The following is a 24,420-nucleotide window of genomic DNA, read 5'->3' as shown; positions in this document are numbered from 1 at the left end:
TGATACAATAATCTGGTACAAAATACAGTCGGCAACAATTAAGTTTATTTTTAAAAATGGAGTAAAAGTAAGGAGAGGCCAATGCGTACAACAACACGTTGTTAATAAACATAAAACTATTAGCGCCATTTTAAATCTAGCTTGTTTAGGAACAATAGCATAGGTACTATTTTATGTGTGATGTTATGGAAGGTAGAGGCACGGAACAGAAACTCCTTAGGCAGAATTGTTGCAAAAATGTCCAGCTGTCAGCTATAAATAATAGTTTCAAATCCCTCCAGTTCAGAGTAGCGCTAGAGTAGCTAAGAGAGGTGGTGTATGTAGATTTTATTCCTTGTTTCTACCTTTCATATGTGATGTATTCCATTTTCATATCAAAGGTAAGCTTTATCATCACGCATGAAGAAGAATGTAGGGACCTATGTAACGCCACAGCGCTTGGTAGGTACTTTGAGTGGTTACAATAAAGTCAAAATTACGTCTCCGTTATTTTAATAGTTTCTACTGATAGACACAGAAGTTTCGGATCCAGAAATAACCAGACGAAGTTAAAGTGAAATTCGTGTTTCCGTTATCCGGCGCCGACAGCCATCTTATATTTACAACCCGCCATCTTGTATTTACCCAGTGACGGCTTAATGCACCGCTGAAATCGTAAATACATCTCCGCAGAGCCATTGTGTCTAGGATTTCATATTTAACTACGTTAAGGGGATTCAATTTGCCGAGTCAGAAATAGAAACTAAAGTGCTGTCAGCAGGAGACTAACAAAACTTTAGCGCACTTTGTACTTAATACGTTTAATATTTCAAAATGGGCAACATTGAAAACTGCGAAAATATGTTTGGATTGTCAAATTCTGAAAAAAAAGACAAGGTTTCCGGGCTTGAGAATTGGGTAAAAAAATAATAATTAAAATATAGCATTGGAACTATTAAGGTCCTGTTTCACAATTTCCAAGGAAAGTATTGGATAGCTAATTAAAAAATAAATTAACTGCCACATAAAACTTCCTGCAAAACTTAGCACTTTATCAGCAGCATAGCAGTTAAGCTTACTTGAAGATTGTGAAACGTCAACGATGAGTTTATTCGTCAGATAAGTGGCCAGTAGCTTATTTAGGGCTTTACTTGTGAAACAGGCCCTAAAAATTGTATCGGCACACAAATACTCGTATATTATAAACTTTAACGGTACTTAGTATTTCTTGCATGAATGATAATGCAGGTAGACAACGAGACCTTTTCATACGTCATCTCTCTCCTTATCGTACGATTCTTACGAGAATCTCGTATCAACTATACGGTCTTATTGGGAAAAACACGGTAATCTCACTAGTCACACCCAGTCACACCTAGGATCCGCTATTTTACCTCAATCCATAGTCTAGTAAACAACTTGTTTTCAGACCATTATGACGTCAACATCGGATGCCTGGTGGGTGGTAGGACCTTATGCGGAGTACGAACCGTTAATACTGTTTTTAGAGCTAATTCTTACGCCAAGGACGTAAATTGTTTGATTCTGGTAGGTACTTAACTTACTTTTCAAGGAGTTCCTGAGCATCTATTTGTAGTTTGGTTAGGTAAAACGGGGTTTCTTAGAAGTGTATTCGGGCAAATGTAACCTATGTCGGAGCAAATAATGTCACTTTAAAAATGAAATGTAGCGGGGGGTTATGAGCAGGGATCGGAAACCGGTATTTTTTCTATGGGAACGAAAACGGTATTTTTTCGTTCTTTGTTAATTATTTCATTTCTAATTGGACAATCTAATAATACGAAGTCGTTATCTAAAACACAACCGAGTCCTATATTTGGAGTATAAAATAAACCGAAATATATGTTTATTTCAAAGTTTTTCCAAAAAACCGGTTCCGATCCCTGGTTATGAGAAAGTGCATCGAGGGCGGAAGTTATTAACTGAAACTAAGCTTTGTAGGTACTTGTATTTCAGGTTTCAAGATATGTATATGCGTTTAATATTAAAGATTGCCAACCTCTTCTACACAGGATAGTAGATAGTAGCAGTGCCTAGTGTGTGTGTCAGTAAAAACTGTATCCATGTAAATATTTTTTTATTATTTTTTTAAACGACAAGTTAAGTCTATATTAGAGAATAATTTACAGCACAAAAAAACTACATCAATTAGGTACTTTAAAGCGCCAATATTTTGACAACCGTTCCCGTTCAGCACACTTTTACCGGAACATAAATATATTTGACACCCACAGCTAATTTATATTTTTTTTAATTGCACCTCACAGTCTAATAAAAACCATTTTAATATCAAGTTCACCAGACTCTGCTAATTAGATTAGTTTGATATTCAATTAATAACGGATTACTGATACTAAGTGGGCGCTAGAAGGAGAGTAACGGGTTTGAAATAGTATTAATATCCGCCCACTCGCTGTGATTTGGAAATATATCCTTTAGTAGAATGAACAACTTCTACATGTTTATTACCGGTATAAACAATAAAAACACTTTGTCAACAATAAATATAACTAATTTAAATCGTCATGCTGGCACTTTTCCTATTTGCTGGTGCAACCATGTACGTCCATTTTTGGTTTCATGCTAATGCAGGTGCATTCAACCAAAGCATCTCTATTGTAATAGTAATCATAGAATAATAAAGCCTATAGTATTTTTTTTTACTATGAATTATCATTTGTTTCTTGCCTTGAGAATGTATGGCTTTAAAAAAACACTCTTGATATTGGTTCTTACTTGAAATAAAACCACCCACATTGATACAATTATTTAATCGCACTCATTTGAATTTACATCAATAAGGTCACTTTCAAAGATAATATCGATAAAATACAGATCTTATTTCGAATATTTCCAGTGTGGACTGGATATTACATGTGTGCTCTTATCTAAGTATAACAGCATGTTAATATGTAGCATTAATATCTTAAAATGTTTTCTCGATAAGTAAACGATAAATATATAAGTGAAATGTTAGATGCATAAATGATAAAATAAATAGTAACTGTAATATAGATTATATAGAAAAACAAGAACATATAACTATAGAAGCTACGGTACATAGATTCAAACCAAACTCTCGCCAAAAGTTAGGTTTGTGAGATCCTATAATTGGCTCTGTGTCACTATTTATGTCGTTATTAGCATAGTTATAGCTGTTGGTTCTCCATGTAAAATAAATAAAATCATACTGGCCTTTTCTTATGCTAGCATTACTCAAAACCTAATTATTAACGTAATATTAAACCCTAAAAAGAGGGATGAATATTTTTGTAATCTGCTGTTATTGACAAACCTTGTTTGCTGACTATAAAGTGAAAATAGACGAACGAATAGACGAAGTGATTCGTGGTTATAGCCCGGGCAAGAGCAGGAACGAAGCAGCAGAACAGAGTTGTGGGCAAACTTTTTTCATGGGGGGCCAGAAAATTAAAAAAAGACCGAGGGCCGGAACTGCATAAAAAAATCATTTTGATTGTGTGTGATACTGTTGCTAATTATTAACGTGCCATATACAAATTATTTCGAAGGACCGGCGTCGGGCTGGATAAAACCCTTGCGCGGACCGGAGCTGGCCCGCGAGCCTTACTTTGCCCACCACTGGTCAGAAGCAAGCCTGGTGAATAAAAAAGCATATTTGATGTTTATAACCAAGAATTTATGACAAACAAACACGCTAAACGCACAATAAATATTTAACATACTGCTCAATTACATACTTAGTTTTTTTTTGATTGAATCTGAAAACAGAACAAACAATTATTTTAATGGTTTTCTATAAGGAGGAGTCGTAACTTAACAAGTTTAACATAAATTTGCTTGTAGGTACTGATAGAAATTGTAGTATCAGGTTGTTCTACTTAACATAATTTAACTATAATGCAATTTACTATGTTTTAATAATTGCAACCGGTGTAAACACTGTTCAGTCTATGCATTGGACTTGCCCATGAAGGGTTCCGTACCATTTATGACGTATTAAAAATAAACTACTTACTAGATCTCGGTCAAACCAATTTTCGGTGGAAGTTTGCATGGATTACCATACAAACTTCCAGCGAACCTTTTTTTAGCTTTATCATTCTCTTATTTTAGGAGTTAGATGGGGGAGGGGCACACATTTTACCACTTTGGAAGTGTCTCTCGCGCAAACTATTCAGTTTAGAAAAAAAAGATATTAGAAACCTCAATATAATTTTTGATATCCATAGATACCCGTCGGGATAGGTTTGATAAAAAAAAATTGAGTTTCAGTTCTAAGTATGGGGAACCCCCAAAATTTATTGTTTTTTTTTTCTATTTTTGGTGAAAATCTTAATGCGATTCACAGAATATATCTATACTTACCAAGTTTCAACTGTACCTATATAGTTCTTATAGTTTCGGAAAAAAGTGGCTGTGACATACGGACGGACAGACGGACAGACAGACATCACGAATCCATAAGGGTTCCGTTTTTTGCCATTTGGCTACGGAACCCTAAAAAGATCGATAGGGAAAGAAATTAAAAGAAATGTTGGCGCTCAAGGTTAACTGAACCAATTTTTTACGCCGCGCCCTTTACAGATTACATTGAGACCCTTATCCATATTATGCATTTTTGCATACTTAAATACAATAATGTCGCAATTTAATCCTTGAAAGCGAAACTTGTTTTTCATTTATCCGGCTTTTATAACGGCTTCTGGGCTCCCAGCATGGATCGTAAATCATCTTTTTATTTCGTAATCGTAACTGGACATGCGGACGTTTTGCATATATTTCATAAATAATGGGAGTGTTAACCCGCTGCCGGGTGTTTCCGAAAAGAATAATGTATTTTTTGCGTGTTTATTATGGTATAAATATTACATGACTCATAAGTAATTTCATGTCACTTTGTCGCAACGATAACGGTAAGAAACGTTTTTAGTGAACAATCCTTTGCCATCGTATTTTCTCGGAATTAGTTCTCATGCTACTCCAGTCAACCTCAGAACTTTTGGAGACTGATGGAAATAGCATAACACGTGAAAATACGATGGTAAAGGATGATTCACTACATCTGTACGGCGGGGCTACATTCATAACGCAGGTAGCAAAGCAATCATGTTTTTCGTTCTCAATCTAATAACTATTGGGAGGAGTAATTGTAATTATAATTAAAACTATGTGATATTGCACCACACAGGAGTGTGTCAACAATTTCGATAGTAAGTACTTATTAAAAGTTACAGTTCAATAATGACGATGAGGGTTTTGGAAATAACCGCTATAGTTTTGCCGGGATATTTTTTAGGACAATGCTGCTTTCGTCTCGTCTCCGGCCGTTATGAGCAGTGATCGGGGTTTTGGATACCACGCCGCGGTATATCCAGTTGAACATAGTAACATGGTTACACCTTTAAATCCGTGATACCCTTGAAACTGCTAGAAAATATGCTACTTAAGTGTAGTTAATATATTTTTCACGTCAGTAGCTGGAACAAGGGTAATTTGCTGCTTAAAAACAGTGAGCAAAGTCGCATTTTGCTCACTGAGTGAGACAAAATAGCATTCAAGTGACCTTCATATTCGAATGTCATTTCAACGTGCGGGGCCTAATACAAGTTCGAAGTATTTGGATTCTATTGTCTTTGTCCCTTTCACGTCATTAGCAAAAAGAAAGAGACAAAAAGTGCATACGTAATTCAACGATATATTGACGGTTTATAATAGACCCCCGAAATAAGTCAGACCGCATCGTTCCAAAACACCCTACGATAGTCTTCATTCGTAATAATTAATTAATGAAATAAAAGTTTAAAATTTAATAAAAATACCCATATTTCACGTATTTTATTATACAATCAAAACAATATACTTATACAAATTTACGCAATTGTTACGCAGTAAATAATTCTACTTAACGATTTTTAACGATCTCTACTATAGTTGACAAATAGTAGTATCCGCAATTCGGACCGTATCTTACAAAGTTTTTTTTTTAACAAAAAAAAGTTGACGATTGAAGAAAAAAAGGGCGGGAAACCGAAAATACTAGGCGGCATTTTTGAAAATATTTTAATTATAGTGTTTTAAGTCCTTTTTTACTGACAAAACCGAGATATATTTGCTCATTTATTATTAAATTTAATGTTAGATTAAATTTCTGATTCTACTCGTTGAATGAGGCCAGGAGGCGGGGGTGCGGGCGGCGGCCCCTCCCCCATGGAAACAGAAACCGCCAAAACTTCAACAAAAAGAAGAAATAAAGATGTTTCTGATACAGAAGTCACATCATGTAAGCAAAAAATGACATACATACGAAGTCGTCGCGGTCTCTTCAAAGACCACAACCCCATATATGAAGATTTGACAAAAAAAGAGTATCCTGTACTACTACAATCTGCTTCTAATGAACTGACTCATAAAGTCCCCATGGACATCCTCAAAGTTAATGGAATATTAAAAGAGATTTTGGGGGTGCAATATGTAAAGGCGGCTGGTAACTTTTATGTTAAAGTTTATTTCGGATGTGCCAAGGATGCAAATGCATTTTTGCTAAACAAACCTGTACTACAAGAAAATAATTGGAAAGCAACAATTCCATATGACAGCATAGAGTGCCAAGGAATTATTCGTGCTCCTGTGGATCTTAGTGAGGAGACATTGCTCGAGGACTTAAAAGCGAGTTGTATGATTCTTGGTGTAAAGCGCTTTACCAAAAAACAGGACGATGGGCAATTCAAACCTCTCCCAACCGTCCTGGTTACATTTATGGCCTCGTCTAGACCCGACCACGTAATCTATGACCATATCTGGATGCCTGTACAGGAATACATCAGACCTCTGCTTCAGTGCTTCAGATGTTATAAATTTGGACATGGCAGTGGAGCTTGTAAAAGCACTCAAGTATGTTCCATTTGTTCGGCGGGTCATTTTTACAAAGAATGTACCACACCATCAGTCTTCAAGTGCTCAAACTGTAGTGGACCCCATTCGGCAGTTTCTTATACCTGTAAAGTGAAGGCAGAAAAAATTGCACAAATTAAGAACAAGATAAATGGCAAATTCTCTTATGCAACTGCAGCTGCAATAGCTGTTACACCTAATAATAGTACTAATCCAAATAGTAAGATTTTAAAAACACCTGCTAAAACACCTCACGGACGTGCTATGATTGCTGACATTATTAATTCTGATATTGTCCTTAATGCAATCACCAAAACAATTGTAGAATTAATGAAAAAAAGAGAAGTCAATAATACTTCCTCTGGTCCTTTACCAATATCCTCCCAAATGATTAAAGAGCTGCTTGTAACAAGTTTTACCACTTAAATTATGGACAGGTTGGGTATCAAACAATTAAAAATACTTCATTGGAACTCCAGAAGTCTATTTCCAAAACTAGGTCAACTTATACATTTTTTGCATGGCTGTGATGAAAGTGTCGACATTATACTATTTAATGAAACTTGGCTGACCCCTAGCAAAATTATCAAATTGCCTGGGTTTACTGTAATTAGAAGAGACTCAAACCATCCCCATGGTGGTGTTGCAATTGCAATTCGTTCCAAATACAAGTTCAGTATTGTCAACACTTTATCACAGTACCATTTTCAAAATATATTAATTAATATTAACATTCATAATTTTTCTCTAGATTTGTTATGTGTATACGCTCCTCCACCTCCAAATGGTAAGTTTACTATAGATTCATTGAAAGATACATGTTCAAAATTTGTAAGTAATAATCGTTTGATAATAGGTGACTTCAACGCACATCACTCATCTTGGAGTTCAAGAGTCAATGATGGAAGGGGTAAAGCTCTTCATGCTTATGTGGAGAATTCTGACTTAATTTGTTTAAATGATGGCACTATCACCACTTTTGCTCCGTTTGGCCAACAAGGTAATGTTCTGGATTTGGTATTCGCATCCCGAGCTCTTAGTTCTAGTTGTTCGGTATTTGTTCTTGATGATCTTCTTAGTAGTAATCACTTCCCTTTGCTCATTAGTGTGGTTTTTGACTCGCCCACTCATACATATTATTCTAATAACTTATTTAAGGGTCCAGGTATTAATCTTCAACAAGATGATAATTCGCTAGCTAAGGTAAATTTTAAAAAGCTTGACTGGTCTAAGTTTAACAAGTTATGTGATGATAAATTTGAAGTTTTTCAATTTGTAAATAACCCTCTAGAAAACTATAAGAAGTATTTGAGTATTTTGCATGACATATTAATGACATTTCCTAAAAAGTGTTACCATCACACAAATAAATCCTTAAAAGCTACCCCGTGGTGGAATGATGAATGTGACCGTGTAGTTTTACAAGCTAAAATTGCCTTACGATCTTACAAACAATATCCTTCTATGGAGAATTACATTATATACAAAAAACTAGATGCTCTAAAGAAAAGAACATTATTTGAAATTAAACGCGTGAGTTGGTTGAATCTTTGTTCCTCCTTTAATCGTATGACATCGAGTAAAATTATTTGGGATCATATACGTAGATTTAAACATGCAAAACTGAATACCGTTTCTTCATCTTCAAATTTTTTTCAAAATCCTGATAATGTGACATTGTTTTTAGACAGAATTGTTTCCGAAAATAATCAAGTATCAAACAGTGACCTTAATGATTACTTTGAAAATCGTGGCTGCCCGGAGGCTCAATGGATGGTCAACCCATTTTCTATTAGTGAATTTTTAGCCGCATTAGAAAATAAAAAAGAAACTTCACCTGGTCCTGACTTAATTTCTTACAAAGTAATTAAAAACTTACCTCTTCATGCCAAGACAATACTCTGTAAAATATTTAATGATTTGTGGCAAAGTAATTGTATTCCCCCAACGTGGAAAATGCAACATGTCGTCCCGATACTAAAACCTTATAAGGATTCTAATTGTGTTGAGTCATATAGGCCAATTTCCTTAACGTCTTGCTTTGCGAAAGTTTTTGAAACCATTTTAAAAAATAGACTTGAGTGGTTTACAGAAAATAGCAAAGTCATTCCAAGTACTCAATATGGTTTTCGGAAAGGTAAAAGCACGATAGATAACTTAAGTTGTTTAATTGGGGATATTAAGAACAATTTTCTTTCTAATCAATATACTTTGGCGGTTTTTTTAGACATCAAAGGGGCGTTTGATAACATAGATCACGCATACCTTATTAAAAGTTTATCTTTATTAGGGTTTCCTGGTCATATTTTACGCTGGTTATTCAATTTTCTAAACAATCGATCTGTAACTCTAAAAGTTAATAAATCTACATTAATAGGTTCTAAAGTTTCTACAAAGGGTACTCCTCAAGGTTCTGTATTATCTCCTCTTATATTCATTCTAAGTTTGGTTTGTTTCATGAAACAAATTCCGTCTTCTGTTAAGCACTTATTTTACGCTGATGATTTGGTTTTATATGTAAATTGTAATGACATAAAAAATGGTGAATCTATTATAAACAGTTGTCTGCGTAATATTCATTGCATATTAACAAATTCGCTAAAACTTGAGGTTAATGTTTCCAAAAGTTCTGTAATTCTCTTTTCTCAAAATGGATTACATTATCCTCAAGTTTTATACAATTCTAACGTTATTCCTGCTCAGTCTTTTGTCAAATACGTTGGCCTATTTCTTGATTATGATCTTTCTTGGAAAACTCATATTGATTCAATTTCTAAAAGAGCTGAACTGGGTGTAAACATATTGAAGTCGTTAACTGGAGTAAAATGGGGTGCAGACCCTAAGGTCCTTAAAACAATATATATCGCGACAATTAGAAGTCATTTTGACTATGGTTGTATGTTTTTTGCTGATGCGAATACCCATCTTTTAAGGAAACTAGATATTATCCAAAATAGGGCCCTACGAATTATTACGGGGGCTATGATGTCATCTCCAATTAATTCTCTGGAAATAGAGGCTGGCATTGTTCCTTTATTTGTACGCAGATGTTACATCACTGACAAGTATGTTCTTAAATTAGTTAGTCGTGGTAACGAAGTAATTTATAGATACTTAAATAATATCAATATTCCAAATTATAATTTAATACCGTTTCCTAATTCTTCTTCCATAAGTGATGTTATAACTTATTTAAACTTTGAATTTCAAGATATAGTGTATAGGTCTAATTTGCTTCCCTGTTTTGAACATGATTACAATGATATTATGCGAGACGTGGTTGTTGAACTGGTCAAATTTGAATCGAAATATGACTTTTTGGAGTTTCTTGATGATAAGACTGATTTTGTTAAGTTATATACTGACGGCTCTAAAACTAAAGATAGGACCAGTTTTGCATTTTTTGACTCTTTTTTGAACATAGGAAAAGTTTTTGAATGTAGTAGTTATTTTTCAGTATTTTCGGCTGAAGTATTAGGCATAATTTATGCTTTAGAACATATTCGTAATTATTATATAACTAAAAATAAGTTTTTGATTCTATCTGATTCGATGAGCGCTTTACAAGCGCTTAAAAGTAAATGTGTAAGTGCATCTGTAAATTATTTAATTTATAAGTTGAGAAGTTGTTTAAGTTCTTTGTTGAATAGAAATATTACTGTTGAATTTTGCTGGGTTCCGGGACATTCAGGAATTTTTGGCAACGAACTAGTAGACAAGCTTGCCAAATCTACAGAAGATATACAAGTTTGTGATTTAAAAGTACCTCAATCCGATTTAGTACCTTTTGTTAAAGAACTTATGATTAGACGTTGGAATAACTCATGGTCTAAATCCAAAGAAGTCAAAGGGAAATGGCTTGCAGAAATAGTCCCGGCACCCAGCTCCAAGTCGTGGTTTGAATACCAAAGAAAATATGTAGAAAGGGCATTTATTACAACTATATGTAGATTGCGCATTGGTCATGCTCGTTTTCCCGCACATCTTTTTAGATTAGAGCTAAGTGATTCTGCTGTTTGTGCACATTGTAATTTTGATGTATGTGATCTTGAACATATTTTTTTCCATTGTCCTTCATTTAATTTACAAAGGTTATTGTTTGTTGCTATGTGTATGGATACTGGTTTGCAAGTTCTGCCAAATTCAGTACAGGGCCTTATGAAATATCCACAATTATATCCTGTAATCTATCAATTTGTTACTCATACTATAGGTAGTTTGTAAATATTGTAAATATCTCATGTAACTATTAGATTCGTGTCTCATTTTTATGTGAATTAGTTATAAGTACTTATGTTACTTTTGTATTTCATGCTTGAGCTGATGGCCTAGTTGCCAATGCTCGTAATAAATAAAAAAAAAAAAAAAAAAAATTGACGATTGAACTGTCAATTGATGTTCGTTAATTCATTATTTTCGTATCATTTTATTGAAATTTCTTTCGTTTTGTTTTATTGCGGTAATTAAAGTTAATTGTTAGAATACCTTCAGAAAACATGAGTGAAATAGTGATGAAGACGGATTACATTTTTTCAGGTTGTATTTTTTGATGGCTGACTGACGTGAAAAATTTTGTGTACTACACGAGATCAAAGTTATTTACATCTCGTGCGCTTTTGAGTCCCTTACTGCGCTCAAGATTCTAAATTAGATTATAGAATCTATTATAGAATCTTTCGCTTGCACGGGACTCAAAACAAGCACTCGAAGAAATATCAAACTTTGCTCTCTTGTTGTACAAATAACTATATAAAATACACTGAATAAAATAAAATTTAAGTCATTTTCCCCGAGTGGCAAACAAAACCGCGATCATTGCCCATGAGTTTTAAATTTCAACACTGGAGATAACGCAATCTCTAACAAATGCTGCACGCTAGCTGGCACGGCATATCGGCTAGTGGGGTTCCCTAGCCTATCAGATATGTACCAGCTTTGCACATACAGCATATTAAATATTCCCACGAATCCTGCTCGACTTGTGTTGAATGTCAACGTCGTGGTGCAATGGCCGCGAAGCAATTTTCATTTCTAATACAAACTTGAAAATACTATTAATAATTATTAATTAATATTGATTAGACATAATTGGCTTTTACGGAACTTAGGTATGTATTAAATATCCCAATTATGTATATTTAATAACATCAAAGTCCTGTCGCTTTTCGGTGAAGAATAACATCCTGTGTAAACCGGACTAATCCCAATGAGGAATACCTTGCCCTCTAGGTTGGAAGATCTGGGTCGCTTGTTAGCCGTAGCAAGACGCCGTGATCATCGGTCACCTGTCATAGAATACGAAGTGTCGGTTGCTTCGACCCAGACCCCGACCGTTTAAGCGTGAGTCGTCCTTTAAAATACGAAAATAGCAAGAGAGACCAACTTCCGTTGGTTAGTTAGACGATAAAATCAGCTACAACTTACAACTTGATCTGGCCAAGGTGCTCACAGATATCTGAAAAAAGCCTCTATTATTAAGACGTTAAAGTGCATATTCACTATACACATTTTTTTGGATACTTACACTGTTTCTGAAACACTGTGCAGATGTTTACAGATATGTTTGTATGTTGTTTCAGTTCACATAGTGTGTACGGTCTACAATGAACTTGGCGATAAACAATAGTGTTTCTGTTTACCCGCAACTGTTTCCGTATCTCAGAAATAATTTATGTTTCTGAAATACGTATACCTTTAAAGTGCATGTTCAGATATTTTTGAGCACCGTGGCCGCTCCGATATATCTGATAACGAATGTCCGTGATTCTGAAAGCCATATTCATACCCAGGCCTAAGGGCGGTTTCAGATTAGCGTTTTATACGAGAGTATAAGCTCGTTTTTAGAAGGGCGCGTAAGAGCATATACACTCCCGTGATCGTACGCGCGTTGTCGCGTTAATAAGCTCGCACAAGCTCGTACCGTGCGAGTTGACATGCATCATGCCGGTGTAAGCTCGTATACGAGCGTCCAGAGTTTCGAAACGGCCGTATACGCGCATAAAAATACTCTAGTCTTAAACCGCTATAAATACAAAAGACTGATGTTAAATAATTACGGCTTTGGTCATATAAGTTAACGGAATAGGGTATTCAGTCCCACAGTAATTTAGGTAGACGTGAATGGTCATTAAATTTGCTTACGGCTTACTCTAAGTATATTATAATATCCGCTAAAGGTAAGTTATTTTAGTCTTTAAAAGGGGGCGTAAGGCCAGGAAATAAGATGGAAACATTGGAAACCAAAGATATGGCACGCCGTGTGATTTTTTCGACAGGATATAATGAGGGCTAACATGTTCAATTTCGCCGCTAGGGGCGCTAGTGTAGGTGTAGACGGAAATAAATAAATAAATATGATAGGACATTATTACACAAATTGACTAAGTCCCACAGTAAACTCAATAAGGCTTGTGTTGAGGGTACTTAGACAACGATATATGTAATATATAAATATTTATAAATATGTACTTAAATACGTATAAAACACCCATGACTCAGGAACAAATATCCATACTCATCACACGAATAAATGTCCTTACCAGGATAAGAACCCAGAACCATCGGCTTCATAGGCAGGGTCAGTACTCACTAGGCCAGGCAGGTCGTCAAAAAGATAAAATCCCTCGCGAAGGCCATCCGCGGGATTTTATCTTTTATCTCAATTACTCTGAAAATATACTTCTGTTAAAATTTTGCTCGTCAAATTCCTCGGCTATATCACGAGTTATTTTATACTACATACAACTAGCGACCCGCCGCAAATTCTTAACAAATTATACACCTAAACTTTCCTTAAGAATCACTGTATTGAAACTGTTGAAAGGTAAAAACCGCATGAAAATCCGTCCAGTTGTTTTTGAGTTTATAGTGAACATACAGACGGACGGACGCGGCGCGGGACTTTGTTTTATAAAGTGTATATATTATACTTCTATGCAGGGTAACGATATACAACTGAAAATAAATGAAAATCAGACATGTATCTATCAAGCAAGCAAGTTTATCGAGCCTTTAACCGTTTCGCCGCCTCATCAATCACTACATAGTGTAACAAAGTCGCTTTCCGCTGTCTGTCCCTATGTATGCTTAGGTCTTTAAAACTACGCAACGGATTTTGATGCGGTTTTTTTTAATAGATAGAGTGATTCAAGAGGAAGGTTTATATGTGTATTAAGTGCGAAGTGCGTGCGAAGGCGGGGCGGGTCGCTAGTGAAGTAATAAAGTGTCATTAACACCACGTCAAAAATTGTACGTATACAAATCTGACCAAAACCACGACTTGATATGAAGTCGTGCTGTGTGGGGCACGAAATATACTGACTGTATATCGAGTCAATGGCGGTGAAAAATTACTGTGGGACTAGGTCCAGCTGTGTAATAAATTTGCCCCATAATATTATTCCTTTTTAAGCCAATTTTAACCTTTTCAGGTTATGGTTGTAGTCTGCCCTTTCAAATATACCTAGTCTGGTTTTCGTGTGAATTTTTCATGGCTTGATAAAACTATAATAATGCGTTAGCCGTAGCCCCCCCTTAAGGAACACTGGAATATCTCCTATCAGTAGTCCATGGATTATATCAATATATTCATTAACGTAAGACGACTATAAAACGTTGCAATTATGACTTAAGCAATGTATTTAAAATGCGTGCAGATGGTGTAAATCTCTTTTATATATAAATTAAGTGCTTAATATATACCTACGCACCTATATTAAAATAAGTGTCGGTGATTATTATATCGTCTTACTGTACAGCACATATTATGAAATTAATAATGAACATAACATATTTGTATATAGTAAACACCCCTATAATGGAACAGGCACCAGTAATGGGGTGGTATGGACAAATCCTGTGAAACAAGTATTTACCATCAGTTTTTAATCGCTGGCAACATTTTTTTATACTACGTCGGTGGCAAACAAGCATACGGCCCGCCTGATGGTAAGCAGTATCCGTAGCCTATGTACGCCTGCAACTCCACAGGAGTTACATGCGCGTTGCCGACCCTAACCCCCTCCCTACCCTCGTTGGGCTCTAGCAACCTTACTCACCGGCAGGAACACAACACTATGAGTAGGGTCTAGTGTTATTTTACCATAAACAAGAGCCAAAGAACTGTTAAGTTTAATTTTTCATTGATATTTGTTAGTTTGAAAATTAATGGCGCCATACATCCCATCACTGGAGCAAAAAACCATAGTTTTAATTGGTTAATCATATTAAAACCAATTGCAGTAGCTTTCATTCAATACATAAAAAACATAAAGGACGAATTGGACATTCAACTTTTAAAGCATAACGCGGTAGAATTTTTACAGATGTCGGTGAAATATCAAAAATACTCCAAATTTTCTCTTAAATGTCCCATGATTGGTGCCGTTAACATATGTGGAAGCTTGTAATTCGCATTTAGTAGATAAGTCAATTAACCTATGTATTTTAGGCAGAAAGCATCCCGAATAAAAAAAAAACATGATTACGTTACGTTACTTAAAGCTAGATATTTACTTAATTCCCTCTAATCTTGCGACCTACTTAAGTATTTAAATAAAATATAGTTATATATAAATATTTATACATGAACAAACATTTATAATAAACACACAAATAAATGCCCTAGGATTCGAAATAGGGACCCTCCTTCGTAGACATGGTTACTACCGACTGAACTAGGGGTCTGTGTTTACTCGTAGGTAGTTCTTGTTTTTGTCACTTGTTCAGCTACATTGGTTTATGAATATGGAAAGGGGTCGACTTCGAGGAAAGTCGTGGCCTGGCGGGTTGGTCGACAATACAATAGGGATGGCAAATCGTTTATTATGAATCATTTGTCACGGTACATAGCAGTTGTACTTGCGCTAGTTGCGCTTGGTACGTGTGCTAAACATGTGCAGAGTTTCACTGCGATGGGATAGAAAAGTTCTCCAGATATCTAGAACGTTACTTCCTACCGCCTAACTTTCTTGGAACACATTTTTTTGATGAAGTGTCTTTACATTTTGATTCATCATCATCAATATTATTTAAGAGCTATATGCTCATCAATCATCATCAATATGCTCTTGTCGGTGGAGTAACCAAATTTTCTTATTGTTTGTTAGAATTCTAGGATCTCTACCAAACAAACAAAAATTTATAAGAGCGGCAAGAGCTTAAGAATTATAATAATCACGAAGGTAGGCTAGCCTATGTTCATACATTAGTATAATCAGTAGTCTTTTTTGAGTGGGCAGAAGTTTGCCACAAATGATGAAGTCATACAGCCGCTGCGCTGTAGAGGATTCTTTTGCAGACCCAGAAAGACCTAAAAAATAAGTCATTTTATTGCATCTTTGGATTAATGGTGGAATAAGTGCTTAGATCTACGCGGAAACTTTATCTATGTAGTAAAATAAAAACAAATTTATTACGCTAACTTTTAGAATTCTATTATTATACCGGCTGGAGGTCGGGAATCCCCGAGACAGGCCGAGAACGAGTGTGTACATACTGCTCCTTTCTCGTCTCATATCGGCTTCACGCGAGCTTTTCAAATTCGCCTAATTATTTCCTTCTCCCAACCGGCTTTTTGACTGTCCTTGAAGTCTAACATTAACTGCTCACCGCCCTGACCGGTCTCGTCCCGTTAGCCTGCAATCGGAACGGTATATACAAAAACTAGATTGTCCTTTTGTGGAGTTCATACCGGAGATTTATGGGGCTTTCTAGTTGCTTTCATTTTCATGTTCCTGTCCACAGGCTTTGATAAGATAACGGGTAGTGCGCGCAAATGCTAAGAAATTGACGTTAAGAGGGTATAATTTTGTTGGTAAATCGATTGGAAATGTTCGCGCGCAAATGTTATGATTTTGATGTAATTTGAGACTGATAAATGGCAATTGTGCATGACCAAAGTCTTTATAGAACACCTTATAAAGCCGGTAGAGCATTAAGTTTTATACTTATAATAGTTATAATAATACACTTATGTAGTATGCATAGTATTAGTCATTCGAGATACAACCATTTTAAGTAACTGTACTTAATAAAAATCTTATTCATCTGTCATTTCCTTATACTATTTTTATCGAACAAATTTTACGGTAGCCGATATCCATTTTATATAAAACTTAATCTCGGGGCTTCCCGTCGAGATATTTATTTATATAATTTTGGACACCAATCGGTTCCGAGATCGAAAAAAAGGGACGATTAGTTCCAATCTGGCACTGGAAAATCACTATAAGGGACCGTGAAGTATGAACTTGTATAAGTAAACAAATTCAAACCTAAACCTTTCCCTTTTGTGTGAATTCGATTATCTTAATATCTTAAATAATTCGTATATTTCTTTCCATCACTGGATTGAACATTAAATTAAGAATACTATTACCAAACCAATATGAAAAAAGAAAACTAAAAAATATTAAGTTGTGAAATATGCAACTTAAACACGCCAAAGAATTTGATCAATATAACCGAACCGAATACGAGTGTCGTCAAAGTTCGATAAACGGTACAACCTAGCCCCGATGTCAACAACTTCTCAATTATCTTGATTCCATAACAAGAACATAATTAAATCAAAACATAATAGGAAACAGACAGATAGTACTTATGTGGGCAAACCCGATCAGCGGCGTTCCTATTCTAATCGCGTGCTAAGTCGAACATTCATACCTCGGCCACGATGAAACGGGTAGGCTTTTCTATATTGACGACCCAGACACAGTGGAATACGTCAAACTTGTGTGCACTAGTCAGTGTCTGATCGGCCCCCAGCTGCTCAAAGAAGCACGCTGCGTTTGGACCGGGGGCTACGAGTACCGGCCCTATTCGGATCTCGGGTTTGGCCTTGCAGCGCAAGTTCGTCAGCTCTGTTGTTGATCTATTTAGGGTTCAAGCTAATTTGGTTGTCAATACTAACGGAATGAAATTCCCAATGTAAAGTAAACTCTAAATGGCTTAACAATTTAAGTCCGTGACTGCACAATGGGTTATACTCCGAACGAGGTGGCCGTGGTATGAGCGCCTGCTGAAGTTTTCTTGAGGAAGTACCGTATGACGTGGCCATTTTATTCCTTGTTTTCAAATAAGGAATCTGGGTGTGTTTGTTACGGGTCATGAAGCTGGTTCTTCTGAATGTTGGTCTCACGTTCTTTTCGTATGCAATAATAATAGGCGTCAGTATTTAAATGTTGATTGATTCAAGCTATTTGGAGCACGAGGTAATGACCGGATCAACCGATATTAGTAAGACAAGATTCTGTGTTTAGCGGAGCTTTTCTATAGAAGTAATAATAATTAACCGTTATAGGGGCAATGTCAATACACAACATATACAATTATACACATATAGCTTAGCTTAAACTACTGAAACTTGTTTGTTAAATGGTTAATACAGAGACAGCATTAAAATTTACAATTTTATAAGCGTGGGCCACCAATCGGTTTCATTATAATTTACTTGATTTGCTAATAATCAGAATAAAATGAATTTAAGATATCGTGAATTATACTAACGCTCTTTAGATAAAAGAGAAAATCATATATTACGGTGTAAGGGTCCGTCGCGTAGGCAGCTGCCGATGACGGCGCTTCGTTTTCTATGGAACCACGTGATCACCGGTCAGCCGTCTTAGAAAATGATGTGTCAGACGCTCCGGTCCGGCCCCGGCCCGGTCTAGCGTGAGTCATCCTTAACCCCACGCAGACAAAGTCGCAAACAGAACTTAGTAATTTTATAAACAGCTGGACGAAGATGCCATACGAATACATAAATAAGTAATGAATCTAGACACAATTGGAACACGCACGTTTTAAGCAACTTTCTTGCTTCGCTTACAATGTCTCACTCACTTGTCTCTGAGCCACATTTCACGGGCGATCAAATCTTCTATAATTGGTATTCTACCAGCATCACGGCAATTTTTGATGCATTACTGACTGATGAACACATTCAATCTTTTAAGTGTTTAAGGTTTGCACGACGGATCTGAAATGAATGAGATGATCCGCCTGTCCCGATCCAGATCCGGAAAATATCATACATTTCGGATCCGGATTGCACACCCTCGTTATGTTGGTAACCAAGTGTTTCTGACACCTATTTCACCAACTTGACAAATGACACCTACTCGTAATAGACCGCGAGCCAGGAAGAATTTCCATGACCAATCGCCTCCCGGCTGAAAACTCGTGTAGTGGTTAACGCCTAGGTATGATGAACCCTCGTGGACGTCAGCTGCCGCTCCGTTGGTGGGTAGACGTAAAACAAAAAAAAATGTCATCGCCTCCCGTTTGATATTTTGTTAAATGATAGTTCAGATGCTGTTGTTACTTAAAAAAATCGTCAGCCGGTTATATCGCGGTGGTAAGAATCAGCTGGTCGCATGAACATGTAAAAAATAAGCGCTATAAGTACCTTTTATGATAGCAATAACAAACCATGAAACTTTGCATGTAGCATTTCATCAGGCGTAAACGCTTGAAAAGCCATCAACGGATTACGCAATTTACACATTACGCACACTTCGCCGCACATAAATTGGTAAGGCGGATATTTTTTACATGTTCATTTTACAGCTGACGGTCATTCCAGCGCGATAGAACCGGCTGACGGTTTTTTTTACTTTAAAACAGCATCTAAACTATCATCTGACAAAGTATCAGCCGGGAGGCGATGACTGACGAAATATGCTCCTGGCCCGCGGTCTATAATAACACACATTGACAATATCTTGTATCTTTCTGGATCGGTAAGTAACGACGGTATCTAGCGTCTATATTTATTTATTTAAGCTTTATTGCACGATATAAAATTGTACAAATGGCGGACTTAATGCCTTAAAAGGCAAAACCTGCATGTCGCATCGTGTTTCTTTCCAATTTGAAATATGTGTTTGTTCAACTTACAGGTTTTGTGTATTTTGAGTCCTATAGAAGCTCCTTAGCAAATTTGATGTTGAAATTGTTGAACACTTTAATAAGCTTTCGAGAGTTCTTGTCCTTTGACGAACTTCCACCAATCGATTGCTAGCACGAACGCTAGCCAGTCTGGTAGATTTGTCATCAAGTCATCATCGAGCCATAGGATTCTCCAAAACCGAATAAGCAGATACGTCTGCAAGTGACTCGACGAGTATATGCGACGAATTTTTAAATTAAATCGCTCCGTTTTATCACTACCGAGTTATTTAAGACTTCTTTTAATTGCATGCAGCTACGTAAGTTATAATTATTTAGATTTTTTTTATGATGCCTAAAATAAATGATTTCACTTCAGAAAATAACGCGACAACACACAACACAACTACTACAATTTACTGTTTCCTGAAAAATAAAGAAAAGGCAGAAAGTAGATATGAATTTCTGATGATTATAGTTATTATGTTCAATAATTATCGCAAGTACTTAAACTGGCTGTCTCACACTTAACTCTTGTCTTAAAACCCTGATTTAATTATAAAAACCTGCAGATATTATTTACACTTAATAGCAGATTTACGACTTGCCTCCGGTACTTATTACATATAAAACGATTTAATTTGTCTCACTGGCGCTACAAATTTCAACGGATTGCTTTTTCATGCCTGTTAATAGGAATTCTTCAGTATAATCTTCATTGCTAAAACCAACTTATCCAAAATTCTTCAAAGACACTATGCCCTTAAGAAAACGTTATATTTTTGCTTAACTCGGACCTCGGATATCTTGGTTTTTAAGAACATGTCCAGTAAAATGCTTGATGGATTATAATCTTTATTTTATAGCTTATAAGGTCTATATTACAATGGATTGCGCACTTTGTGCGTGTGCCGCCGCGTGCGCATGCATCCGAAACGAAATGTTGCGCAACGTCGGTGTGAACCTATCATTATTAGTTTAGCCCAAGTGGCTATAATAGTTGTAAATTATAGCTTTGATCTAGATACTTATGGAATTTGGAGGAATTAAGTTATTAATGTGTTGAATTTGAGGATTATGTAAAATAGACGGCACATTTTTTAATTGAATTCAAAATACATTTCTACATAGTGGTTTTCTAAATAAGTACTTTCTCACTTTAAATAATCGGAAGATATTTTAACAGATCAGTAAATATCGTATACAATTGTAAAGGTAATTACACAATATATGTGTAATTACAATTTACTTTCCCAAGTGAAAGTTGAAGATAAAAATTTGCTCTTAATTAACTTGCAAAAATGCATTCGTATAATTATTATGATTGTATTCCAGTACAAACGTTTAAAAGCATTGAACCTGTTTTTTTAACGTTAATACAATGATGTATTATCAAATCCTTAATATTAATTATTTAAAAAAATGTATATGACTACTATTACATTTCTCTTTGAGTACGTAGGTGTGTACAATAGTTATTTACGATACAAGTGCGAAAAAGTAGGAAATTCGCAACGAGTGGTGATAATTTAAGCCACGGGACTGTTTTAACCCTTTAACGGGCAAGACTGAAACTCATATAAAGCCTCATCGCGTATCTATAGTCCTATAAATTCTGTTATAGGGTGGTCAATTTTGAATCCTTTAAAGAAAAAGCCTTTTTTCCGAATAGGTGATGTGAAAAAATAATTAACTTTTTCAACACACCTAACGCATTTTCTAAAGGTATAGGTTCTCAGGCCGTTGAACTTTGTTCTTCTACTTACAATACACTGACAAAGCCAACACTTGTCAGTTCGAGAAGTTTAGGATTGTTTGAAGAGTTCTTTAACTGGAAAAAGTTAGACAAACACTAGTGCGGTTTGTACGAAAATACTTGTCTTATTCTTATTCTTGGCTTTGTGTTGGCGGCGATATCGGGAATGGACTTTGTTTTCGGCAGTTTTTGGTAACTGGCCATATTAAATTAGTTGGGCCCATTTTTGTTTGTTTGTCGATTTTTTTCTTCAGTTTTAGATACAATTTGGCTACGGAGTTCTCTATTCTGTATAAGCGCAATTACACTTTGTGTTCTAAAAAAAAAATTCGACTGAGTTACGAAAAGGTATATACATATAGTTATGACATAGGTACCAATTTTTTTACTGACTTTTAAGTAGGAGGTTATCAATTCGACCGTATTTTTTTGTATGTATGTTACCTCAGAACTTCTTGATTTCTGTACCGATTTGTTAAATGTGCTTGGCACCGACTTCAAACGGATCATGCTAGCGCATATAAAACGGGATGATATTTTATTTTACATACTTTTTGAAGTCGATTATACTTTTTTGTATTTTTTTTTCGGGCCAAGTAGTGATTTCGTATTTATCACACCCAGAATGAGGAGTTCTTCGAACCAGTCAATTTTTATTATAATATAAAAATGTCCAGGGGAACTAAGTAGTGCGAAAAACAAAAATTGTCTATTTACCTCCGGTATTGCTCTTGCGTCTGTAAATGATAGAGGTAAACACACGCACGAATGAACGAAGTAGGTTTTAGCCCAGTATGTAATAAAAATGGACGTCAACGTGACGTAGGTATTACGTCGTCAACTTTACACACAACTTATGGGCCGTATATATTTTTATTTTTACATTATTTTTTTCCTTAGATTTGGTAAAATTCGGCTGGTTTGAAGAGCTTATTCTGGGTGAAATAAATGCGAAAATAAAACTTATACCGAAATGCCATACGTTTTCGTAACTCAGAGGATTTTTAAGGGCACAATTCTATCTGGTGTGGCTAGATCATAAAATTTGATCATTTCATGAAATGCCTTTTTAAAATTTAAGTTAGTTTTGACTTTTTCAAAATGTGGCCAAGTTTATCATCTCATGAAACCATTACCACGTCATGAAATGAACAATCCCAAGAAGGCCCTTATTCGACATGCTAAAAGTGACGTTTCGTGTTGATTTCCATTTGATGTGAGAAATATTGTGACTTGTCGAATTGCTATTATCACCACCTGTCAGTGAACAATATCCACACTAGAGGCGGGGCGTTGTACCGGAATAGTTTTTGGAACAGGTTATTTGTAATAGACTACTTTTAGCTTGAAGAGTATTTAAAAGTACGGACTTTGATTTCTGAAATAAAACAAATATGAAACTTTTATCACCTCCTACCTCCATTCTTACCGTTACTTTAGGTAAAATAAAATTTTGTTAACAGATGGTCGTCTGGGTGTCTGTTGTATCTAAAAATAATGTAATAATATATAACAAAAATATGACAATATATTCATAGCCTTCACTCAAAACGTCACCATATTTCCGACCCTTACCGAAATAATAAGTCGATATTTGTATAAATAATCCTTATTTGTAAGACGCCTAAGCACGGCAAATACGTAAACTGCCTAAATTGGGGGTCATACTCGTAAAACTGGTATTTTAGACGTACTTTTGGTACGAGTAACAGAGACGTACTTTTGGTACGCAGTCCCAGCTCTAGTCAGGATTCTAGTTGTCAAATATAAGCGTGTCGAATACGTATTAGTTAACTGTCAAATGAAATTAGATCAACGGTAGACTTTTTTGTCGATGGGTATGGCTGCCATGTTTGGATTTATGACATTTAAAAGGGGATCCTAAGGCAGAGAGTAGTTTTTTCTGTACGATTTTGATTCTTCTACTGGACGCAAGATGGAGTTAGCTGCCAAATTCCGATCAGGCTGACGCAACTAGGAAGAAAAAAGTTTTGTATGGAATTTGTTTCGCAAATCATTGCCAACGAAGAAAAAGAAAACGTCAGTGCTATTTATTCTGTCAAGTTTACATCAAGTCTACTGTCAGCCTAATTGCTTTGTTTGTTTTGAAGGCTTCAATGTTTTGTTCGGGTATTTCGTGTAATTTCTTTATTATTTAGTGAAAAAATCGAAAATAGTCAACCGTGATCAGAGTAAAGAGCGAGTTTGTTACAATGCCAGCGAGAAAACGGTTTAGTAAGTGTGAAATATGTGGCAAGCGAGCCACTCGAGAAAATCACGAAAAAAGGGATTTTATGGCGAAATTTCCCTTGGATGAAGACTGGTAAGTATTGCTTTAGATACTTCTGACCTTATGTTGGGTCAGCAGAGCTATGTGAACAAGGGATGTACTATAACTATCGATAACTGTAGTTTTATTTGTATATCAGTGTAAATAATTAAATTAAATATGTGAAATTTCCTTAGAACTAGCATGCAATATGACCATAATTAATTCGTCGAAGATTAATAATGCATAAATTATCTATTACTTATGCATTAATGGTCATTAGTTAACATATTTTTTTTATCTAGTGATTATTTAATATATTAACCTAAAATGTAAGAAAATTAATCTCTGTTTTTATGATAAATAAAGAAATATTATAGGACATTATTACATAAACTGACTTAGTACTAAAGTATGAATGGCATGTGTTGTGGGTACTTAGACAACAATATATGTATATATATATACCCACAACACATGCCATTCATACTTTAGTACTAAGTCAGTTTGTGTAATAATGTATATATATATATATATATATATATATATATATATGTACATAGACCTAATTTATAAGTATTTATAAATACATAGGAAATACCCATGTCTCAGGAACAAATATTCATGCTCA

General features: G+C 35.5%; 3 protein-coding genes across 3 annotated transcripts in view; all 3 read left to right on the top strand.

The window, feature by feature from the left end:
- LOC133521893 (uncharacterized) overlaps positions 1-24,420 on the top strand; it is a 97,713-nt gene that overhangs the window by 13,520 nt on the left and 59,773 nt on the right. The gene's annotated exons all lie outside the window — the stretch shown is intronic.
- LOC133521873 (uncharacterized) lies at positions 5,992-8,462 on the top strand. The gene has a single exon (XM_061856980.1). It carries the CDS (start codon positions 6,148-6,150, stop codon positions 7,297-7,299), a length of 1,152 nt encoding a protein of 383 aa, XP_061712964.1. The 5' UTR covers positions 5,992-6,147; the 3' UTR covers positions 7,300-8,462.
- LOC133521874 (uncharacterized) lies at positions 9,935-11,245 on the top strand. The gene has a single exon (XM_061856981.1). The coding sequence runs from the start codon at positions 10,141-10,143 to the stop codon at positions 11,095-11,097; it is 957 nt and encodes a 318-aa protein (XP_061712965.1). The 5' UTR covers positions 9,935-10,140; the 3' UTR covers positions 11,098-11,245.

This window comes from Cydia pomonella, chromosome 10, assembly GCF_033807575.1.
Source record: "Cydia pomonella isolate Wapato2018A chromosome 10, ilCydPomo1, whole genome shotgun sequence".
Classification (NCBI taxonomy): domain Eukaryota; kingdom Metazoa; phylum Arthropoda; class Insecta; order Lepidoptera; family Tortricidae; genus Cydia; species Cydia pomonella.
Note: the sequence above shows the minus strand (reverse complement) of the source record. Positions and strands in the feature narration are given on the sequence as shown.

What these genes read in the sequence shown, in the direction of transcription:
- LOC133521873 (XM_061856980.1), top strand. Translation starts at nt 6,148, where the DNA reads ATGAGGCCAGGAGGCGGGGGTGCGGGCGGCGGCCCCTCCCCCATGGAA.
- LOC133521874 (XM_061856981.1), top strand. Translation starts at nt 10,141, where the DNA reads ATGCGAGACGTGGTTGTTGAACTGGTCAAATTTGAATCGAAATATGAC.